Source organism: Lissotriton helveticus, chromosome 1_1 (genome assembly GCF_964261635.1).
Source record: "Lissotriton helveticus chromosome 1_1, aLisHel1.1, whole genome shotgun sequence".
Classification (NCBI taxonomy): domain Eukaryota; kingdom Metazoa; phylum Chordata; class Amphibia; order Caudata; family Salamandridae; genus Lissotriton; species Lissotriton helveticus.
The window spans coordinates 971,080,988-971,102,676 of record NC_136057.1 but is presented as its reverse complement, the minus strand read 5'-3'; the positions used below and the strand labels follow the sequence as shown (position 1 = coordinate 971,102,676).

General features: G+C 43.9%; 1 protein-coding gene across 1 annotated transcript in view; it reads right to left on the bottom strand.

Annotated features, from left to right (window-relative positions):
* GDI2 (GDP dissociation inhibitor 2) overlaps positions 1-21,689 on the bottom strand; it is a 298,804-nt gene that overhangs the window by 14,030 nt on the left and 263,085 nt on the right. Inside the window, exon 8 of the mRNA XM_078677313.1 lies at positions 14,851-15,022. Within this exon, the coding sequence (XP_078533439.1) occupies positions 14,851-15,022 (172 nt within the window). The remainder of the gene's footprint in view (positions 1-14,850; positions 15,023-21,689) is intronic.

Below are 21,689 nucleotides of genomic sequence, written 5' to 3'. Positions count from 1 at the left end.
GTGTGCATGGGCCCTGGGCCCTATGCATTCAATCAGCATTGCAGCCTTCCGATTTCAGTGCATATTCGATTATATGAGCCATGCAGTGCTCTAGGTCTGTGAGGGTGTCTGTTAGCAACAGCTAACCACTCACAAACAATGTTTATATACCAATTGCAAATTAAAAAAAAATATTAATGCAAAGCATTGTCATTTACAATGCCAGTAACTCAAACTTTAATGCTGCGAGACCTATTGCATTGCAAATGCTTGTCCTTGTTGAGTGGGCTCTTGAACATGAGGGCAGTGTCATTCCTGCTATCGAACAGCAAATCTGTATTGTTTCTATAATCCATCTTGAGATTGTGCCGGTGGTCACTGGGAATCCCATGGTTGCTTTGGCAAATGAGACAAATAACTGGTTTACTTTCCGAAACCTTTAGTTTCTTCTAGATAGTACATTAAAGCCCTCCTTAAATACAACGCGTGTAGGTTCTTTAGGTCTGTGTCTTAGGCGCTTTGAAGAAAGCTGGTAGCTGTATACTTTGATTAACATGAAAGTGGGTTACAACTTAGGGCAACACTATGGGCTAGTTCTGAGAATTACCTTGTCCCTGTGTATTTGCAGGTATGGTTCCTGTATTGTTATGCTTACAGGTCGCTTACTCTGCGTAGTGATGTGATTGCAATTTGAAACGTTGTCTTCAGTGTAAGAGATTTTAGATCAGTTTCGTGCATAGGCTCAGACGGCTTTGTCATTAACTGCGTTAGCCTGGTATTTAAGTTCCACAATGGTGAGGGAACTGATCTTGGTGGGGCAATTGTTTTAGCTCCTTCTAGGATTCTCTTCACCATTTGGGCTGTGAAGAAGGGGCTGTGAAGTTACGTGAAGTGCCCCTGGTGTGAGCTACTATTGCGGCCAGGTGTACCTTCAAGGATGAATAAGTTAACCTGGAAACTAGTAGATGAGTAAGGTATCTTAACATTTCCAGTTTTGTCCTAGTCTTAATATAACCGTTACCTGTGCACCAGTCAAAGTATATTTTAGATTTTGCTGCCTAACATATTTGTGTAGAAGCCTTCCTTGCCTCCTTAAGGATTTCCTTTGTTCTTGGCAGTATTTTGAGATGTCCCAATTCTATGAATTCAGGAGCCAGGCCTCCAGACTGAGAGTTGCTGGCTCCAGGTGGTACTCTCTCCCATCTTGCATTGTTAGCAGTTCCTGTTCTGCTTTGATTATTATCATTTGTACTCATCTCTATTATGAGTACCAGGTCTGTCTAGCCCACTGTGGTGCTATGAGGATGAGGTGTGTCCCTGGGTGTCAGGCTTTCTCCAGCACCTTCGGTATTATGATTGGCGGAAAGGCCGAAGCACATCTCCCTGACCAGTTTATTAACAGGGCATTCCCATCTGTTGGTAGTGTTGAAATCTGGAGGCAAAGTGCTGGCATTTTGAGTTTTTTGCAGTTGCAACCAGGTCTATTGTTGGTCTCTTCTCAGGTCCTAAATATTTTCTCTGGTGTTTTTTGTTTTAGTACCCATTCATGGGCATTGCTTTCTTGTCTGCCTAGTCAATCCGCCTACGTGTTTTGTTTTCCCAGGTAGGTGGCCTGTTTGCAGTGTGATCTTCCCTGGTATTGCCCATTGCCATATCTCTTGGGCTAGTTTGCTCAGGGTGAATGATTTTGTGCCTCCCTGATTGTTGAGGTTGTAGGAAAGTTGCCACTTTTTGACATTGTCCATGTAAGAAGTTGGCTCTGTTTACAGTGGACCAAAACGAGGTACACTGTGTAAAGAGACCAGGCAACCTTTATTGGTTTACAGTGGCAAAAATTATAACACTAAATTCTCTCTTTTGTGGTAGTGTGGGCGAGCAGTTTAGGCTTATCTGAGGTAGTGCTAAGCATTTGTTGTACTCACATAGGCAATAAATGAGACACAACAATAAATCCGAGTTCAATTTAGAAAAATAACTTCTATTTTTACATACATTTTGATACCAAGAACTTTGTTATCAAGTACTTTTTAAATTTTTAATTTTCACAGTTAAGTAAACAGTTCACTTAAATGCGTCTTTACACAGTGATGCTTGCCTATGGGAGAAAAGGCATGTGTTACATACAGTTATTTACAGTTGGTTTCTCGGGGTCTCCTTCGGGACTTAAGGTCGAAGGGGGCCAAAGTACCATCAGAAATTACTTGTTACCTGCCCTGGCGCATCCGGGTGCAGAGATGCTAGTCTGGTTGGTAACTGTGCACGCTACGCTGGGTGAAAAGAAGGGGAGGGGTGGGGGGGGGGGGGGGGAGGAGAAGAGTCGCCTAGAAACAGACTGCAGCGTGCTAACTGGGGACAAGCCCGGGAGCACCCAATACGGGGGTGGGGCAGGGCCCGATTCTCAGGGGACAAGGGGGCACAGCCAGTTTGTTGGTACCCGGACACTTGTGTGTGGAGTGGAAAGGTCGGCTGGGTTCTGTGCGTCCTAGGGCCTTGCAGCCGCTGGTCTTGGGGTGCAAAATCATGACAGCTGAGCCACTATGGAAGTGGGCCTCTGCTGTTCGGATGTTCCACATCAGCTGCTTTGTCTTGGTGACGTGGGAATCCGGATTGGACTCCCATAGGCTCGGTTTGCTACAAGGGGTCCGGAACCCCGGGTATTGGTCCTGTGCAGTTCCGCCTGGTCCTGGTGCCCTCTCACTTGGTGGGGGGACAGATCTGACCTTCAGGAGCACATGGTCCTCTTTCTGGGAGGCTGCTGAGTCAGACTGGCTGGAGAGCAGCAACTCCGTAAACCGGACTTTTCTGTGGGAAATGGGCATAACCCTGACCCAGAGAGCCTAATTCCACCAAAAACCTGGGCTACGAAAAAAAAGAAAAGACTACGATTTCAGACCCAACCACTAGACCGCGGAATAATGCACAGCATAGTGAATCCAGAAAGATTCACGCTGCAAAATTAAGGTGGTGGAATTTTTTGTCATTTTCACATCAGGTAGCCCACTTTAGGGGATGAACTAGTCTGAGAGGGGGGATCTGCCTCCTGACTAGCTAATTTTCCTACCTAGCCTGGTGCCAAATGGCCATGGGATGGAATTTCCCCAGTCTCAGGATGCCAGATTGCATATAAAAGTCGTCTGAGACCTTTGAATTCTCCTGCCTTGACATGCTGATCGCTTAGCAGGAAGACATCCTGCTTGGATGAGGTGACAACACCTTGGGTCAGAGCAAGCATAGTTTCTGCCCTTAGAGGGCGGGCTCTCACATGGAGGGGGTCAGAAAATTGTCTGTGGTGGCAGGCTGGTCTTCACCAGTCAGCCAGCACACAAGTCGACAGTACGTTTTCAGGGGCCACCTCTAAGGTGCCCTCTGAGTGCATGTATTAATAAATCCATCACTGGAATATCTGTGGTTTTAGTAATAAGAGATGTTTGATGCAAAACATCTTTAGTTTCAGTGAAGGCTTCATGTAGCTGGGGAACTTGTAAATACCAGTGCCAGCACATGTACTCAAAATGGCTTCACTGTTCACTTGTAATATCTAAGAATCAACGTAGACATCACAGTGTCATATCTGCTTATGCAGATATGCCCACACATGCAGTATAGTGCACCCTGCCTTAGGGCTGCAAGGCCTGCTGTATGGGGTGACTTGCCTATACTGCATGCAGTGTCTGCAGGAATGGAACACAGGAGGTGTGTCATGTTGTGTTTTCACTTTTCTCTGCACCATGACATGCAGCCTGCAATGACAGCTTGCTTGTTGGTGCTGATGCATCCCTGAGGGTGGCACAATACCTGCTGCAGCCCTTAGGGACCATCTTTAGCTTCCTTGCCCTAGGTTTTAGGAGTACATTTTTACTATGGATGTACAGAGGGATGCTAAACGTATTGCCAATTGGGGGAACAATTGTACAGTTTTAGGGAAAGAGATCTGGCACCAAGAAACTGTACAGAAGAAACCCAGTGCACTTCTGTCAAAATTGCATCAGATACCATGCAAAAAGTGTGTGTGTGTGTGTGTGTGTGTGGGGGGGGCACTCTCCTGCATAACCCCGCCCGCCCAAAATGAAAGAATGAGACTAATTTTTCCCAAGAGAGTCTTCATCCTCGAAGTGGAAAAACGTGGAAAGACTATCTTAACTGGCATGGTATGTACCGGATATGTGCTCCACTGTAAAGTCCATATCCTATAGGGAGATTGACCATATCAACAGTTTTGGGTTTTCACCTTTCATCTGCATCAGCCATTCGAGGAGCCTGTGCTCGGTTTGGTGAGTACCAAACAGGTATGGTCTTGGCTTCTTTAAGGACTAAACCACAGCAAAGGCTTCCCTCTAAATGGCACTTCAACGCTGTTCTCTGTGGAGTAACCTCCTGCTAATGAAAGCACCAGGATGGTCATGCCATCATCATTGGTTTTCGAAAGGACTGCTTCAAACCCATGTTCAGATGCATCAGTCTGCACTAAGAACTGCTTTGAAGAATCTGGCGCTTTAAGAATGGGTGGTGAGCACATTGCTTCTGTCAGGGTTTCAAAAGCCTTTTGACAGCTCACTGTCCAGTCCAGTCTTCTTAGGCATCTTCTTGGAGTTAAGTTCTGTGAGGGGTGCCACAATGGTTCCATACCCCTTCACAAACAACCTTTAGTACCCAGTCAAGTCAAGTAATGCCCTGACTTGGGTCAGTGTTGTTGGCCAAGAATTGTCAGGATCTTGGGTTGTAAAGGTTGAACTTAGCCTCCACCTACAGGGTGGCCCAAATATACAACTGTGTGCTGCCCTATCTGGCACTTGCTTGCATGTATAGTAAGGCCAGCACTCTGCAGAGCCTTCAGGACCATCCCAAGGTGAATCAGGTGATCCTGACAAGTGGAAATATATACAGCAATATCGTCCAACCCAGAAAGGACTTTATTCTCCAACCTCTGGAAGATGGTAGGGTCATTCTTTAATCCAAAGGGCATAACAGGGAACTGATAATGCCTATCTGGGATTGAGAATCCAGATTTCAATTATGTTCCAGGGGTCAGACCAATCTGCCAGTACCCTGATATCAAATCAAAGGTACTGAAAATGTGGCTGCCCCCAACCTGACAATTAGCTCATCAGCTCTAGGAATTGGGCGTGCAACTGTCTTGGTTACTACATTGAGGCCTATATAGTCCACACAAAACCTCATCTCTGAGTTTCCACACTTGGAATGAGGATTTGGGATTAACATACCCGGGCAAGCCCAGGGGCTCTCAGAGGGTTCAACGACTCCCAATTCCAGCATCTTGCTGACTTCAGCTCCAATGCTCTCCTTAAACTTTATCCGAATGCCTATATATTTTGTTTTTCACAGGTATATTGTCTCCAGTGTCCACATCATGGGTACACAAAGTAATATGACTAGGGGTTAGGGAGAAGAGGTCAGCATACTGCTCCAGGACTGGCCTGCAGTCAGCTTGCTTTTGGGCAGTGTGGGTCTGGGAAGACAACTCCATTTACTGACTCATCTTTTGGACTGCGGAAGAGGTGGTCAGGGAGACGGTCACTCTGCTTCCTCATCCTCATCCGTGACCATGAGCATAGTCACATCAGCTCTGTCATAGAAAGGTTTAATGCAGTTAACATGGATAACCTTGTGAAGGTTCTGCTAGTGCCTAGGTCTACCAGATAGGTGACCTGCCCTTTCCTTTCAAGTATAGGATAGGATAGTGGCAACTCCAATTGTCCTGGGGGGCCCTAGGTGCCACAGGCTCCAAAACCTATAACCTCTGCCCTGGTTGGAACTCAACCAGTGCAGCCTTTTGGTCATACCAATATTTCTGGAGCTCTTAACTGGCCTCAAGGTTTTTGGATGCTTTACCCCATGTACTCTGCCATACTTGAATGTAGACCAAGTACATAGTCCATAATGTCTCATTTAGGCTCTTTGAGAGGTTTCTCCCAGCCTTCCTCAACTATACACAGTGGCTCCCATATAGGATGTACAAACAGACGTTGAAGGGGACTGAACCCTACTCATTTCTCAGGTAGGTCTCAGTAAGCAAAAAGCAGGCATGGGAAAAAAACATTAACGAATATTTTTTAATACAGCTATATTTAATTAAAAAATAATGGTGGATATCGGTCTACCATTATTGTGACATCGAGTACTGACATATGATGTCAACCTTTTTTAGTAAGTCCCTGACTGTCATTATAAGTATCCTTTAGCATGTTTATTTAATGTGGCAGTAAAATTATACCTGTAGGAAGTGGGGTTTTTGACCTGCTCTGCACTAATAAATTGTGCGTTTTTTGATTACTCTTTATTATTAAGAGTTTCATTGAGAGGGTTGTTAGATTTATCCTTCTCTTGCACTTTAGTCATTTAGATCAGGTATTATTAGTACATACAATGAGGTTCCGCTGATAATTGTTGGAACCATATAACTAGGATCTGCTAATTTAGGGTCCTTGAAATGCAACTGCTCAAATTTCAAATTTTGTACTAAGTAGTTCGTATAATATGTGTGTCATATATAGAGGGAAAGGGTTGCTTGTCAAATGAACTAAACTATGTATTTAGACAATGGGTTTTATGAATGTTTTTATATTAAAACTTTTTTTGTTAAAAGGAAAAAATTTATGAGTGTTTTCTTGTTTTCATTTGTATATTTCAGAATAATTTGTGGCTCCTGAAGAAGGCGTTTTCCCAACGCCGAAACGCGCGTCGATATTATTGATTGCCACCTTTTGATTTTAAGTGAGTATATTAAATTGTATTTTTTTGTAATTGCATTTTTGTAATTGTACTTTGTCAAATATTCATTATGTTTTTTTATATGAATGACTAATGAAAGAAAATATAGTTTTTATAATAGATTTCTTCTCACTTGTTCCCTCCTTGCAATCCTGTCTCCCTTAATGTTGTGATGATTGCCTAGGTTTTGATATGCACATATTATGGGAAAAAAACATCCCATCTCCTTCGGAGCCTTTCAGGGAGTCCGATGATTATACCTTTCATGGTTTTGTGGAATCTTTCAACTAAACAATTGATTTGTGGGTGATACGGGGTAGTGAATTTGTAAGTCAGTTAGTCAAAGTAATGTTTATTTAGACCAATGGTCTTTAAACAACACAATTAAACATATATCACCTTAAAATTATTTACAATTTCGACAAAATTTGTAGCTAAGACCAATACAATGTAAAAATACCCGGTTATATAAATACCACTTCATTACTCATTATAGTTAAAAATTATTAAAAATTGTTAAGTTCATATTTAAGGTTGAGTACCCAAACTGGGCCTTTTTACATGAAGATTTAACTTGTCTAAAATTCCTCTGCTAAAATCATAAGAACGATCGTGAGTTTATAAATCCCCAGTTAAACTTATACCACTTCATTTCTAATTATAGCTCCTACTATAAATTACCTAAATACATATTTCATCTTGTAAGAAGTTCCTCAGCCTGTGCTATGTTCGCAAGTCCATATTTACAAAATAATGGGCGTAAGATCCGTTTGCGCAATGGCAATACTTTTAGGCAATCCACTAACATGCGCAAAACATTGCATTACACATGCACAGTTACCACCAGATTGGATCATTTCCATTTTTGTTTTCTCACTGTATAATAGGGGTTGACACCAATTCTTATTCTTAGAATTTCACACCTAAGCCAGTGATTTGGTAATATATCCAAATACGGAAACAAAATTTCCTTCTGCCAAAAACTTGCAAGTCACACCAAATTCTTCAGATATCAAGTTACTATCTCCGTCCGACACCACCTCCTTAGGGAAACCCACTATTGTAAAAATAATTAAGAGGGATCTGGCAACTGTAGGAGCAGAGACAGTCCTAAGGGGTATAGCTTCAGGGTACCTGGAGGCATGATTCACTACTACCAGCAGTGGCGGCTGGTGACATTTGAAAGTGCTGAAGCGTACAATTTGTGGCTGAGTGCACTATGGCGAGCGAGCGCAGCAAGCGAGCCTTACTTGCCCTGCTAATGGCAGAAGGGAATAACAAAATGTGCATCTGACATTACCATGCTAAGATAACTTTGCTCATTTTCCCCACGCGCTGCTTAATGCTGGAGAAACTAGAGTCAAAACACAATTATCTTTATGTAATCCCCGGAGTGCAATAATTTGGTAGGATGCACAGAAATGTTTTTCAGTACGCATCCTTGAGGCCTGCCTTAACATGTAGGGTAGGTGAAACGGAGATTTGGCAGGGAAAGCGCACTATTAATTTATGGCACTCTCTTCAAAGTACCACAAGCCTGATCCCTCACCAGCACGCTAGTCCTTTTTTCACCTCCTCAGAGCCCAGGTGTGTTCGCTTCACACCTTTTTGTGATTTCTCTCTGAACGCAACTACCCCACACTCCTTTCCATCGTCTTGATTTCTGTCTCCAAACTTTGCTTGCCCTTTGATCTACAAAGATCCTTCTCTTGATCCTCTACATCTCTATATTCTGCTCCGCCTCCATAATGCTATCCCTCGGCCCCTTCTGTAGCTCAAAAGTACCTATCCATTTAATCAATTTAATACGGATGAAAGTCTGAGTCGACCCATCATCATTTAAATCTGGGTCGTTCAATTCAGGCCATAGACTCTGCAGTGCACAAGCAAACAACTGAGTTATGTCATCGACGGTCATGTTTCGGTGCATCTCTTACTTAGTTATTTCGTTTCACTATGTAAAGCCTCTTGGTAAGCACCATCTGTAAGAGGTCTGGTGTTATTATTTGCATTTTCATGGATGTAAAAAACACACTCTGTGGCTAAAACGTTCGAGCCAGTTAATGTACACTCTCTCGCTTTAAACTGCCTATTTCTTTGCCACAAGTTGTACAACTCACTTTTTTTCTTACTAGTGACATTCTCAGTCTTGTGATTCACATTGTCTTTCCTGCTAACAAAGGTACTCTGGATTAGTGAGCCTACTGCACACATCTGTGCCCAACCTACGGGTCAAAAGCTGTGACCTTGGATTTCACAGAGGGTCAATGATTGTAAATATCCTTACAATCATTTTTCTAACAGCAGAAAAGGGGCAAGTGCTCAGTTTGTATCAGATCCCGCCATTCCCTATAGGCCTTATGAAAACTTTTCCCAACTGACAAATTTCAAGGCAGCCATGACGGCCCTTTCGAAAAATATAAATGCACACACAGATACATGCATATGCACACAGAAACGAACGTCAATAGCATTTGTTTGCATATGTATTATTTATTTTAGGCCGATTGCATTTTATTAATCGGTAGTCCAACAAGTACAAATTATTAGTTAACACAAGGTTGTGATAATCGTAAAATATCCCGTAAACATTGCTGGCCATTAATTTATTTCACACATAACAAGCACCTCTCCAATACACGTTTAGCAAGGGATACGGCAGGGGGGGGGTGGGGATAGCAGGGAAGGGTGGGGAATTACCAATTATCACTAGTAATAACTACAACCGTAACAAAGGAAGGTGATTCCAGACATTAAGTACCGTCCGCGTGCCGCCTCTCATTGGGGCACTGAGGCTGGCGCAGGTTTTGTGGTCATCATGTGCCTGGGTTAGTGAAATATTGAAGGCGCGCGTCGGCCGCTTCAACTCTCTCTTCCCGCACCCGGTTCTGCAGCACCTTTATTTTCACAATAATCAGTACGAGTCCGTTTAAGTATTCCTGCTTTCAAAATATTCAGTGCAGACAATGCCTTTAAAGTTCAGGATAGCTTTAGCCTGGTTAAATCTGACCTTAGGATGCAGTGTAGAAAAATATGCAGTCATGGCCAGCATTACGAGTGCGGGTGGGGGATGAGAGGGTGGAAATGGGAGATGAGGGGGTGGAAATGGGGGATGGGGGGCGGAAATGGGGTCATCGGAGGGGAGGCAGGAGGGAGGGGTTTAATAAAATAAAGATGTGAAATAAAACTTACTTCTGGATGGGTCTGAAAACTCCCGACACCCGCTGTCCGGTCCTGCTCCAATTCCTGCAGCTCCTCGTCATCACGAGAGGAAAGGCAGCCTCCCTCACTCCCTCCCCTTCCTCAGCCAATCACAACGGTGAGGCGCACGGGACAGCGCCCCAGCCACGCCATTTTCTCCTGCATAGAGAGAAAGTGAGAGTGGGCGGTCGTGTTCGAGGGCAGGGGGAGTGGCTTACCCACTGTTGTGGGTACTGTCTGGTCGGCCCTGGTCAGTACCCACAACAGTGGGTAAGCCACTCCCCCCTGCCCTCGAGCACGAGCCGCCCACGATCCCGCCCCCAACCAGGCACTTCTGCTTTCTCGTAGTGCGAGAAGCAGAAACATAACATTTGTTTCTGCTTCTCACACTGTGAGAAAGCAGTGGGGCGACGCCCAAATGCCCCTATGAAGAAATCGCCACTGACCACCAGTATGAATCTTTTCCCTGATGCTGTTGGAGGGTCCAGGGGGGTCACCAGCGTCAACACCTACCCTTTCAAAGGGAACTCCAACCACTGTTAGTGGAATTAAGGGGGCCTTTGGGTGGGTACTTGCTTTGCCACTGGCTTGGCAGGTCTGATAATGGGGTTCTGCTGCAGTACCCCGCCACTTTTGTGCCTGGCTTTTGATGCAACTGACTGTAGAGTACTGGGTCCCTGATGTCCAGGTTCCCAGTACCAGTGTCCTTTCCCTAAAACTGCACAACAATTGGCCCTTCAGGTTCCCTGTAAGTCCCCATGTACATGGTAACTGGGTATCTAGGGCATCGGGACTGAAGAGGGTCCCCTAGGGACCCCTCGCCTTGGCCTTGCAGAATACCACTGCACCATGCATGCCCTGGTGCAGACGAACCGACAAAGTTGACATGGCACATTGCTGGTGTGCCATGCCAATTAGCACTGCCTAAGTCACACCTCTAGCAGGTCTTACAGCCCTAAGGCAGGGTACACTATATCACAGATGTGGGCATATCTGCATTAGCAGATATCCCCGTACAATATTTAAGGCTAATCTTCGATATTGTAAGTGCCAGGGAAGCCACAGAGAGCACATGGGTTGGAAACTAGACAACTCGAGTTTCCCAGAACCATGATGGCTTCTCTGAATCCAGGAGTGTTTGGTACCAAACTACTCCTCTCAATAAACCCACACTGATGCCAGTGTGGGACTTATTGAAACATGTACTCTGAGGGCACCTTAAAGTTGCCCTCTAAAAACCTACCAACCCCGGAGTGGTCTTTGACTGGCTTTAGGCAGCCTGCCACCACCAGACAGGTTTCTGGACCCCTGGGTGGAGAGCCTCTGCTCTCTATGGCCAGAAACAGAGCACATCTTGGGAAGGTGTCACACCTCCTCCCCCACGATGGACACAGTGCTCGAGTGGGGAACTTCACATTCCTGCCACCTTTGTAATGCAACCCCAGCCTCTGCTGCTAGTAGCAGATGACAGCCCCTAGTTTAAACCCTCACTTTTGGCAGGAAAAACTAGGAAGAATAAGCGGTGTGACCACCTCTGCCAACTGCACCTCTAAGGTGCAGGAGGCGAGGTGAAGCACATCTTTCAGCCCCAGCCATCTTGAAGATGAAGGGACTCCTCCAATCAGGATTAGGACTATGCCCCCTCCCACAAGAGGGTGGCATAGAGGGTGTAGACACACCATGTAAGGTGCCCAATGGCCCTACCTGTCATCCCTTCAAATGCCCCTAAATCTATTATTTAGGTGGCTCCCCCAGACCCTGAAACTAGTACCTGCTGCCCTAAGAAGGAGGACTTAGACTGAAGACTCTTACTGACTTGGCCCAAGACCTACCAGCCTGTCTCCAGCTTCAAAGACCCTGCAAAAAAGACAACACTTGTCCTGCAGGCAGTGACCTCCAGAACCAGGGAAGGACTGCCAGGCTTTGAAGAAGCTCAGAACTCGAGGGCAGCGGCTCTCTCCATGACAAACAAACCAAAAGGACTATGGTGCCCTCGGAAACCCCGAGTCTTGAACACTTTGTACCCGATGCCTCCGGCCCGTGTTCAGGTGGCCCACTGATCCAGAAAAGGTTCCCCAGCGATCCTGATCCCCAGGCCAGCGTTGGCTGAACCCTCCAGGACTCCACGACGAGACCTGTAGTGTGAATCCACAGGCTCACTCTGACAAGTTGCGGTAAGAAAAACTAGACATCAAATAACACCCCTGCACCCGAAGCCCCTGGTCCTTGGGGAGCTTGGCCAATGGTGTCCCTACGACCTACAGCCTCTCAACTTACTCTGCTGTGGCTGGTTTCCTTTGTGCATTCTACGCTTCAACGCCTGCAGCCTATTTGTCCAACCAAGTTTTTCCACTGAAAAGCATTGGGAGCCCAACGCTGAACTTGCACCCTGCACCCAGCCGCCCCTGTGCCGCTGATGGTGTATATTTAGTGCTTCTTTGTGCACCTCCCACATGCTAGCTCTAACCCCCAAAGCTTGGCCCCTGCAACAGATCTACTTATCTGCAAGCAGTGTGGCTTCGAGCACACCCAGTCTCAAGTGAAAAGCATTGGGCCGAACTCAAATTTTGACCACTGCACCCGGCCGCCCCTGTGCAGCTGGTGGTGCAGTTTTGGTACTCACCTGGCCTTTGCCCCTTGCTGACCTTTGGTCCCGAAGACTGGAATTGTAGGTGTAATAGTTATCCGTATAATCGCATTATTGTTTTCCTCAATCGGATTACATTGAACTGCTCAGAAATTGTCGACTTTTGAAAGTTAAAAGTATTTCTATTTAAAAAAGTACTTACCATTTTTGCAAAGATTTTGGTCTTAAAATGAAATACAAACCAAGCTTATTTTTTACTAAAATTGGTGAGGATCTCCTTTTTGAGTCTGTGTCCATTATTGGTCAATGTTGTGCAATAAATGTCTCAAACTCCTGTGTTAGGCCTAAGGTTGCTCGCCCAAACTACCACTAATAGAGCACTTTGGGTTTTACATTGAAGCCTGTACACTTACCATATACAGACATGAGATAATTGGAGTTTTAAAGTTCCATGAATTGTTTTTCTTTAATAACCTTGGTGCTGTTTGACACAATTGTCTAATATGTAAAAACAAAAAAGTTAATCTTCATTGGCTATTTCATAGAAAAGTTTGCAAAGATCTATCAAGCAGGGGGCAAGAAAGAGGGGGGGTCTGAAAAGTGTGATTTCTCTTGTTAATTCCCTAGAATACTTTAATTCCTGATAGAGAAAAAAAACACTGAAATGAATTGCACCAAATTTGGCAAAAAGTTAGATCTTTAATCAGAAAACGTGCTATCAGTTATTTGGTTTCAATATGTTCAGCCGTTTTCAAGAAATTAACGTTTAAAAGGGTGCACTGGATGGGCAAGAGGGGTTTATCACAGGTAAAAAGGTTTAAGATATCTGGACCATTGGTGTCCAGATATACTCTGATTGGCCCATTTAAAGTGGATGGGGGTAGGGATCCAAATTGGCTGGCCACAAGATGGCGAAGATTTTGCATCTGCCATTACAGGACACTGTACCAGAGTCCTGAAAATGAAAGGCTACATAAGAGGGCAGGGTGTGCACACCTTGAGCTCCAAGGACACATGCAGGCGTCCCCAAAGGAACACTCCCTCTCTAGGTCACATTGGAAAAATATATTTTGGGTCATTGCTGCTCCAGTACCACAGTGGCAACCCCTGAGATACTGAAATACCAGTATTGTGATACAGATAAAACATTAAAAAAAAAAATATTAAAACAATGAGAATCGAGTGGTAATACACCACAGCGTTCAGCCAACTGCCACTGGCAAGCCATAGGTTGGGAGTACTGGTGGTTGGCCAACTTAAGTGGGTTGGGCACAGGGTCAACCCATCCTGCATGGCTGAAGGCTATATGCAGTGGGGTCTGGTTGTGTGACTCAGGGTGTTGAGCAACCATTTGGGGGTGGTGTAGCCAACTATTGCTCTGCACATGTGCTGCTGGCAGGTAGGCTGCTAGTTTTCCCAAGGTTGTAGGGTGCATGCTCACCTTTGAATATGATCAATAAACCCAAATTCACCAGAAAAAAAAGTTAAAGTGACATTACAGTTCGGTATGGTAAAAATCTTGGTGTAAGTAAAAAAAAAAGATCAAAGTGTTTTAGTGACAATTAGGTGTGGAAATTAGATTAGGACGAATGTTTAAAAACGGAAAAAACATTGAAATTTGCCAGTTATGCACTGCGTAGGACGTAGGCAAACTTCAGGATTCTGTGAGAAACTGACTCCCAAACAGTGTGCATCCTTTCAAGCTGGGCATGTGTGGTATGAGACAGAGAAAGAAAAAGCATTTCCTAGGGAAAAAAGGGTGCAAAGAAATAAGAAAGTGCTATTAACATCCAATCATGTAAAAAAAGTAAAATAAACAATGATGCTAATAGGGAATACAATCAATACAGTCATAGTGCGCCTGAAGGTCCAATCACAGCCACAAGTTAGTGTTCTTAAAATCTGGTATGGGAGAGTTTACGATGACTAGCAGTACTCCAATTTATTAAGCAAATGATATCAACTACACACACGTAGCAGTAATCACATTATCCAGACTCGCTGGACAAAAATGTTTCCACGCCATAACCTAATTTTTAAGGTGAGTTTTACTCTTCTAGTGACAGATCAGTTTCACAAAGGGAAACATTTATATAGTGAGTCAGAAGACTATATGTAAATACTATAAGAAAATTGTTTTGAAACAAACTTCAAGCACTCAACAGAAACCTGAAGAGAACATAAAAGGAATTGCACCCAGTTAGTTCAGATGTCAAACCACTATTTGCAGCCAGCTTTTAAAACTTTAAAAAATAGATGCCGGAGCATACTTTCCCATTCCAACAGCACACTTACACGAGTAAGAACAGTTTAATTAATATGAAGGGCTTACATTTAAGAATCCAGAACCTTACCAGATTTCCTGTTAACTTGATTTTGTGGAATGATAATCTGGCATGAGTTGGCATCATTTGTGTTCTTTATTGGGTGGCTCAAGATACATATCATTCTTATCACCTGCCCAACTTTTGTGACTCTGTTCGGGACATAACTGGGATCACATATCAACTGTTTACAACGGGCAATCTGCAAAAAGAGCAATAATGAGGGACAACCATAGTAATTAAGTACATTAAACTACAATTTTGACAAAAAGCATATACCTGATAACAGCAAAAACACGGTTTCAAGGCTCTGTTTTTCAACTGAACCAAGAAGTAACTGAACAAGACAGACAAGCTGTGGAGGAAATTGTTCATGTTTAGTACTAGTCATCTGCAAAGTTATAAACAAGCTAAACATCCTTAGAGCTGATCATGTTCAAAATCATTCTTTGAAAATGTTGCTCTTTCGGAGAGCTGATACTGTTATATAGCGATATGGGCTCATGGTATGCACATTTTGCTACAGCAATTCATATATGTTAAGATTCTTTTACATCACTGCTCTGCTATCTGACCTGCTGCAAGGAATATTTGTCCAGGTGGTGACTAACATGTATACGTGTCGCCATGTTGATCGAATCATTTACAATATGGCCTTGATGTATACAGGACCAGATCAATAGCGATCATAAGACATAACCACAGAAGAACCAGTAATAAGACTGGAAAGCATGAAATAGGGTGCATATTGTGAATCCAGTGTAGAGAGTAAATGATGGGTGTATAATGAATAACGGCAAGTGTACTCTCTTAGGAAGAGGATTCCCAGTCCCGAAAAGGAGTTAAATTAATTTTCGGAGAAGAAATGAGTAATGATAAGTTGGCCTGAACTGAACAAGTTACTTACCTTTGATAACAATGTTTCTAGTGGATACATACTCTGTCTAACCAGAGATTTCTCAACTTGTGAATATTCCCCGAGTATCAGACGAGATCTGGAAAATTCAATCAGTACTCCTGTGTAACAAGAGGTGGAGTTGTGTGGATCTGTACCAAGATTGTTTCACTCTGAAAGTGAACAGAAGAGCTGTACATTAGCGCCACCCATGCGCATGAATGTCAGTTCTTTTTCAGGCTGTTCGCATCCTGAGACACCGAGCTGATCAGCAGATTGGCATGACCACTGTACAGATATCTAAACTGACACCTTTTTAGATGGAAAAAGAGCCCAGATCATAGAATGGTGAGATGGGAAGGTTGGTGAAAGAGTGTTTCCGGAGGTAATTCTTTTGTGGATACAGATTTCTTATTTTGTGAACAGATACCATAGCACTGCCTCCCTGTAAAGACGGGTCTCAGTCAGGGTTCCTTCTTCAAGTACTTTATTTGGCAACCCTGCTTAACATAGCAGGAACGATCTCAACAAGTCCTCAGTCTCCCATCAACTGTCCCACCCTGGAACCCCACATACACGTTCTTATTCTAAGAACCTACCCACATTCCTAACAAGAATACTACAATACAACACATCTTCCCCCTTACAACAATAGATAATAAAAGGAAACTATATACAACAACAAGGAGAGAGAAAGAAAAAAACAAATAATAAATTGATCAGATTAACATATAATCTTTAAGTCTGTGAGGAATATGAACGACTCTTCCAAATCTTCCCAATCTCATTGTATCTGTACAAGTTTGTTCATCCAAGCCTTCACCTTCTATGCGATTCTCTTCCTCAATTCTCTCTTCATCTTCCATTGTATCTTTATTTTATTTATTTATTTATTTGCTTATTGAGCGCCTGAGTCAATTCCCGAAGGGATATCTCTGCGCTGTTGCTTAAAGCTGGACAGTGTATAATATGATTCACGCTGTGGGGAAATTATGAGTAATTTATGACTGGGTAAAGAGATAGGTTTTAAGTTTTTTCCTGAAAAGTTCCAGATTACTGATCAGTTTGAGCTCAGTGGGTAGGGAGTTCCAAAGGATAGGTCCTTTATAAGACAGGGCTCGGCCGCCTTGTCTAGCTCTTCTTATTTTTGGGACCTGTAGCAACTGATGATTGCTTGAATGTAGTGTACGTCCGGGAGTGTATGGGACAAATTTTTCTTTTAGATATTTGGGGCTGGTTCCATACAGGCATTTATGTATCATACTACAGATTTTGAATTTGATGCGCTGTTTTATTGGCAACCAATGGAGTTGGCAAAGCAGAGGACGGGAAGGTGTTCTGGGTGGGGCATTGAGAGCCAGTCTTGCTGCCGTATTTTGGACAACCTGAAGTTTATCCAACTGTTCCTCATTTGCTGATAAGTATAGTCCGTTGCAGTAATCCAATCTGCTTATTATAAGAGTTTGTATGAGAGTTTTTCTGTTATTGTCTGGCAGAAATGGAAAGACGCGCCGCAGTAGCCCCACCACGTGGAGGCAGGCACCTGCCACTTGAGTGGTGTGCTCCTTGAGCAGGAGCGCCTGATCTAATTTGACGCCAAGGTTTTTTGCTATTGGTTTAGGGTCGGGGACAGGGCCTAGCTCCAAGGGCCACCATTCTGGGGACCATAGAAGAGTCGCCCCCCCAAACAACATTACCTCGGTTTTGGACACATTGCATTGGAGGAAATTCTGGGCCATCCAATGCGCCACAGCTCTCATCCCATCAGCAAAGGTTGACTGAATTGCCGGTGTGAGGGTTTGAAAGGGAAACAGGAGCTGGGTGTCATCAGCGTATGACACCGGAGTGAATCCGTAAGATCTAATTAGACTTGCTAAGGGGGCCACATAAATGTTAAAAAGTGTGGGGCTGAGACACGAGCCCTGTGGCACTCCCTTAGTTAGCGCTCTAGAGGTTGAAGAATGGGAGCCCAGTTTGACACCTTGCATACGGCCAGAGAGAAAGCTTTGCAGCCATGATAGAGCCATTCCTCCTACCCCCACGTCACTCAGTCTTTCGAGAAGAAGTTCATGTGATACCGTGTCAAAGGCAGCGGACAAATCTAACAGCACTAAAATCACTGAGTCTCCCCCATCCAGTGACATCCTGATGTTATCGGTCACGGATAGGAGGGCTGATTCAGTGCTGTGATTGGGCCTGAAACCAGATTGGGATAGGTCCAGGCCCTCCGCTGCCTCGATGTATTTTGACAGGTGGATGTTAACATGCTTCTCGGTAATTTTACGGAGGTAGGGTAGGAGGGAAATGGGTCTGAGGTTGGATAAATCAGACCATGGAAGTGAGGTATTTTTCCGAATGGGATTCACCACTGCTTGTTTCCATTCAGATGGTACCTGTCCTTCTCTAAGGGATTGGTTTATGATGGTTTGAATAACGGGACCTAGAAAGGAATTTTGAGGGGCCATCATTTTGGCTGGTATGAGGTCATTAGGGGAGCCTGATTTTATGTGGCTGGTTAGGAGGGGAAAATCGGTGTTAGAAACTGGGGGGAAAGAAAGTAAGGATACTTTCTTTTGTTGTGGTGTATTGGGGACTGGCTTATCACTGATAATACTGGTGGCTTTCAGAATTTTATCATATATAGTGTTAATTTTGCTCTCAAAAAACAGGGATATCTCATTACATAGTGGCAATGAGAAGTCATCCATGCTCGTACACGCTGTAGGTTTTACAAAGGATTCCAATATCTTGTATAATTCCTTTGAGGAGTTTCCTGCCTCTGTCAATTGTAGGGCCAGACTATCCTTACGGGCTTTTCTGATGTTTTTGTAATATTTTGTTTGAGCTTCTAAGTAAGCTTTCTTGTCCTCTTCGTGGTGTGATTTCCTCCATTTCTTTTCTAATCTTCTACACCCTTGCTTCTCAGTTCTCAGTGTTTCTGTGTACCATTTCTCCTGTTTGTGTGCAGAGAATTGTTTGTGCAGTTTCAGCGGGGCAAGCTTGTTTATTGCCTCTGTGAGAGAGTCATTGAATTTATTAAGTGTATCTTCCACCTTATCAGTTTCCTGGAATATGGGTTTCTTCCAGATGTTCTGCATTCCCTCTGTTGTAACTTTGTGCCACTGGCGCCTCCATATTGGAGGGAGAGTTATATTGGATGGCCGTTTATTTGTTATGGGGAGATCAAAATCTACTAGATAGTGGTCTGTCCAATCTAATTGGGAGGGGGTTTTACAGGGAATGGTAGGGCAGTTTGAGAAGAGTAGATCTAAGAAGTGTCCCCCATCAAGAGTTGGACCAGAATTCTGAAGTTCTAGGCCTATGGTGGACATATCTGTGAGCAGAGATTTTGTTTCCGTAAGTTCAGGGTTATCTGCATGTATATTAAAATCTCCTAGGAGAAAAAAGTCTTCTTTGGCTCTGAGGTAGGGGGCTAGCAGTTCCATGAGGGCCAGAGAAAACCCTCCGCAAGGTCCAGGCGGGCGATATATAAGTGCTCCTTTCATAGCTATTTTAGTAGAGAGATTGATTCGGAAAGTTATGATTTCTAGTGTGGGACTACATTTTTTCTCTAGTATGGTAACTTTCAGATTTTCCTTATATATGATGGCCAGTCCGCCTCCTATCTTAGTAGGTCGATCCATGTTTAGAAACTTATACCATGTAGGAATTCCTAACGTAATAGCGGGGGTAGTATGGGGTTTGAGACATGTTTCCGTGAGGAAACACAGATCTGGCTGAGATGTATGAAGTAGATCCCATATCTGAAGTTGGTGTTTGGGCATTGAGCGTACATTTAAAAGTAGGCATTGTAGTCCGTTTTTTGGATTACCTGCTTTTGAGATCGAGGGTTCAGAATGTAATATGTGGTTGGCTTGAAAATGACATTTATAGCACGAAAAGGGGCCTTCTGGAAATGGCCATTTATCATTAATACAGTCTGTGGGGAGGGTTGGTTTCAGGGCCTGAAGATCTGAGGCAGAAAACCGGATTAATATCTGTGGGGTATCTGCGTTGGGTATAGCCTCTGGCTCCTGGCACCGTCCTGGCGCGGACGGGCGCAGACGGGCAGCTCTTTGGCGGGTCTTCGGCGGAGATTCGGCTGCGCGCGATCGCTGCGCGCTCCAGGGGGGGCGAGGGCTAAATAGCCCCTGATATTAGCCACTAGAGCGCTACCCGCTCCAGTGGAAACCGGAAGTGCCTCAAGTGTGTGGCTCTCACCTGTCCGCCCTTCGCACAACGGTAATCTTCCACTTCATCTTCCCATAACCATTCCCCAAACATAGCTGCAGTTCCCCCAGCATCCTCCTCCTCTGCTTTTTTAACATTTTTACATTTTGCAATTCGACTCATATGCCATACCCGACCATCGCTAAGTCTGGCCGAATTTTTCAGACACTCCATAACCTTACACGGTTTGAAAAAACACTTTCTCCCTTTGCCACTTTACCCCATTCCTTGGTTTTTTACCCAGTCACCTACTACAAGTTCTTCCACCCTTGTCACACTCCTTTTGTCAAAGTCCTTTTGGTACCCTTGTTGTGCTTTTATAATATTTCCCTTAACTCTTCCCGGTGACGTACTATCCATCCATCGTCAACTCTCGTGAACGTTTTCCTAGCACTCATCGTCACAAATGGACAAAACCTACCTACTCCATTCCAGCTCTGGACTGGAACAACAAAATCAAAGGCAAACAAATCCCAAACCATCTCAAAACATTCTTCAGGTGACACAGATGGTTTCAACTTTGTAGAACTTTTATTTGAATCAGCACACTCCTTGCATTCCCTCACTACCTTTTCCAACTCAATATCAACACCTGCCCACCAAAATGAACTTCTCACTCTCTTCTTTGTCCTAACAATTCCGAAATGTCCTTCATAACATAAACCTACTATTCTTCCCCTCAAAATTCTAGGTGATATGATTTTCCCCCCTCCGTAAACAAATCCTGATTCCACACTCAACTCCTCTCACTTTCCAAAAGCTCCTTCCTTCATCTGCATTCGTTTTCCCTTCACTCCAAACTTCAAAAACCTTCTCTTCTTTTTCCTCCATCAACCCATCTTTACCATAATGCAGAAGCCACTCAATTGACTTCTCAATCTCTTCCTTCTCCACAGCAATTAGATCCCTATCACACTCACTGCTAGGTACTTCTTTGATCGGTAAGGGCAATCTACTCAAACAGTTCGCAACTTCACTTCGTACACCAGGAACACATTCAATCCCGTAATTGTAATCCTGTAATCTCTTAGAAGGTCTTGCTGTTCTGAAATATTCCGTTTCCCACACACAACCAAGGGCCTCCTTTGCTGTTGCAGAATAAAGTTCTTTTGCTGGTGTCAAATTCCTTGATGCAAATCCCAAAATTTCTTTTCCTCCACCATCATTTTGTGTTAAAACGGCATCCATCCATACCGATGTCTCAACCCTCTCAACCATTCCTGAAACCTCCAACCTTATTACTTCTTTTTCCAATTCATTTCTTACTGTAAACTGTTCGTTTCTTACTCTATAATTTACATGAACAGCATTCTCCTCTAACTTTATCTCATGTTTTAATTCCATAAGCACGCCAATCCTTCCTGAGAACACATCACTATACCTTCCTTTAATTCCTTCCGTTAAATCATCATCTTTAACTTCTTCCGCTAAATCATCATTCTCACCCAACACCATAACCTGCTCTTTTGCATTCGGATTAAGTACTATATCCAAGCTTGCCTGATCTTTACATCCTAAAACACTTGGTCCATTTTCCGCAACATACATTCTACCCTCTGCCACCCTCCTTTTAAACACAAATGTCACATCTCTACACCCCACCATTGGAATGCTTTTCCCAGTGAATCCTCTCGGATTTATGTCACTTTCCATTAGATCAAAACCAATCTCCTTCACAAATTTTCTCTTCCACATATCCAGATTAACTATAGTATATGGCGATCCCGAATCTGCCACTAACATC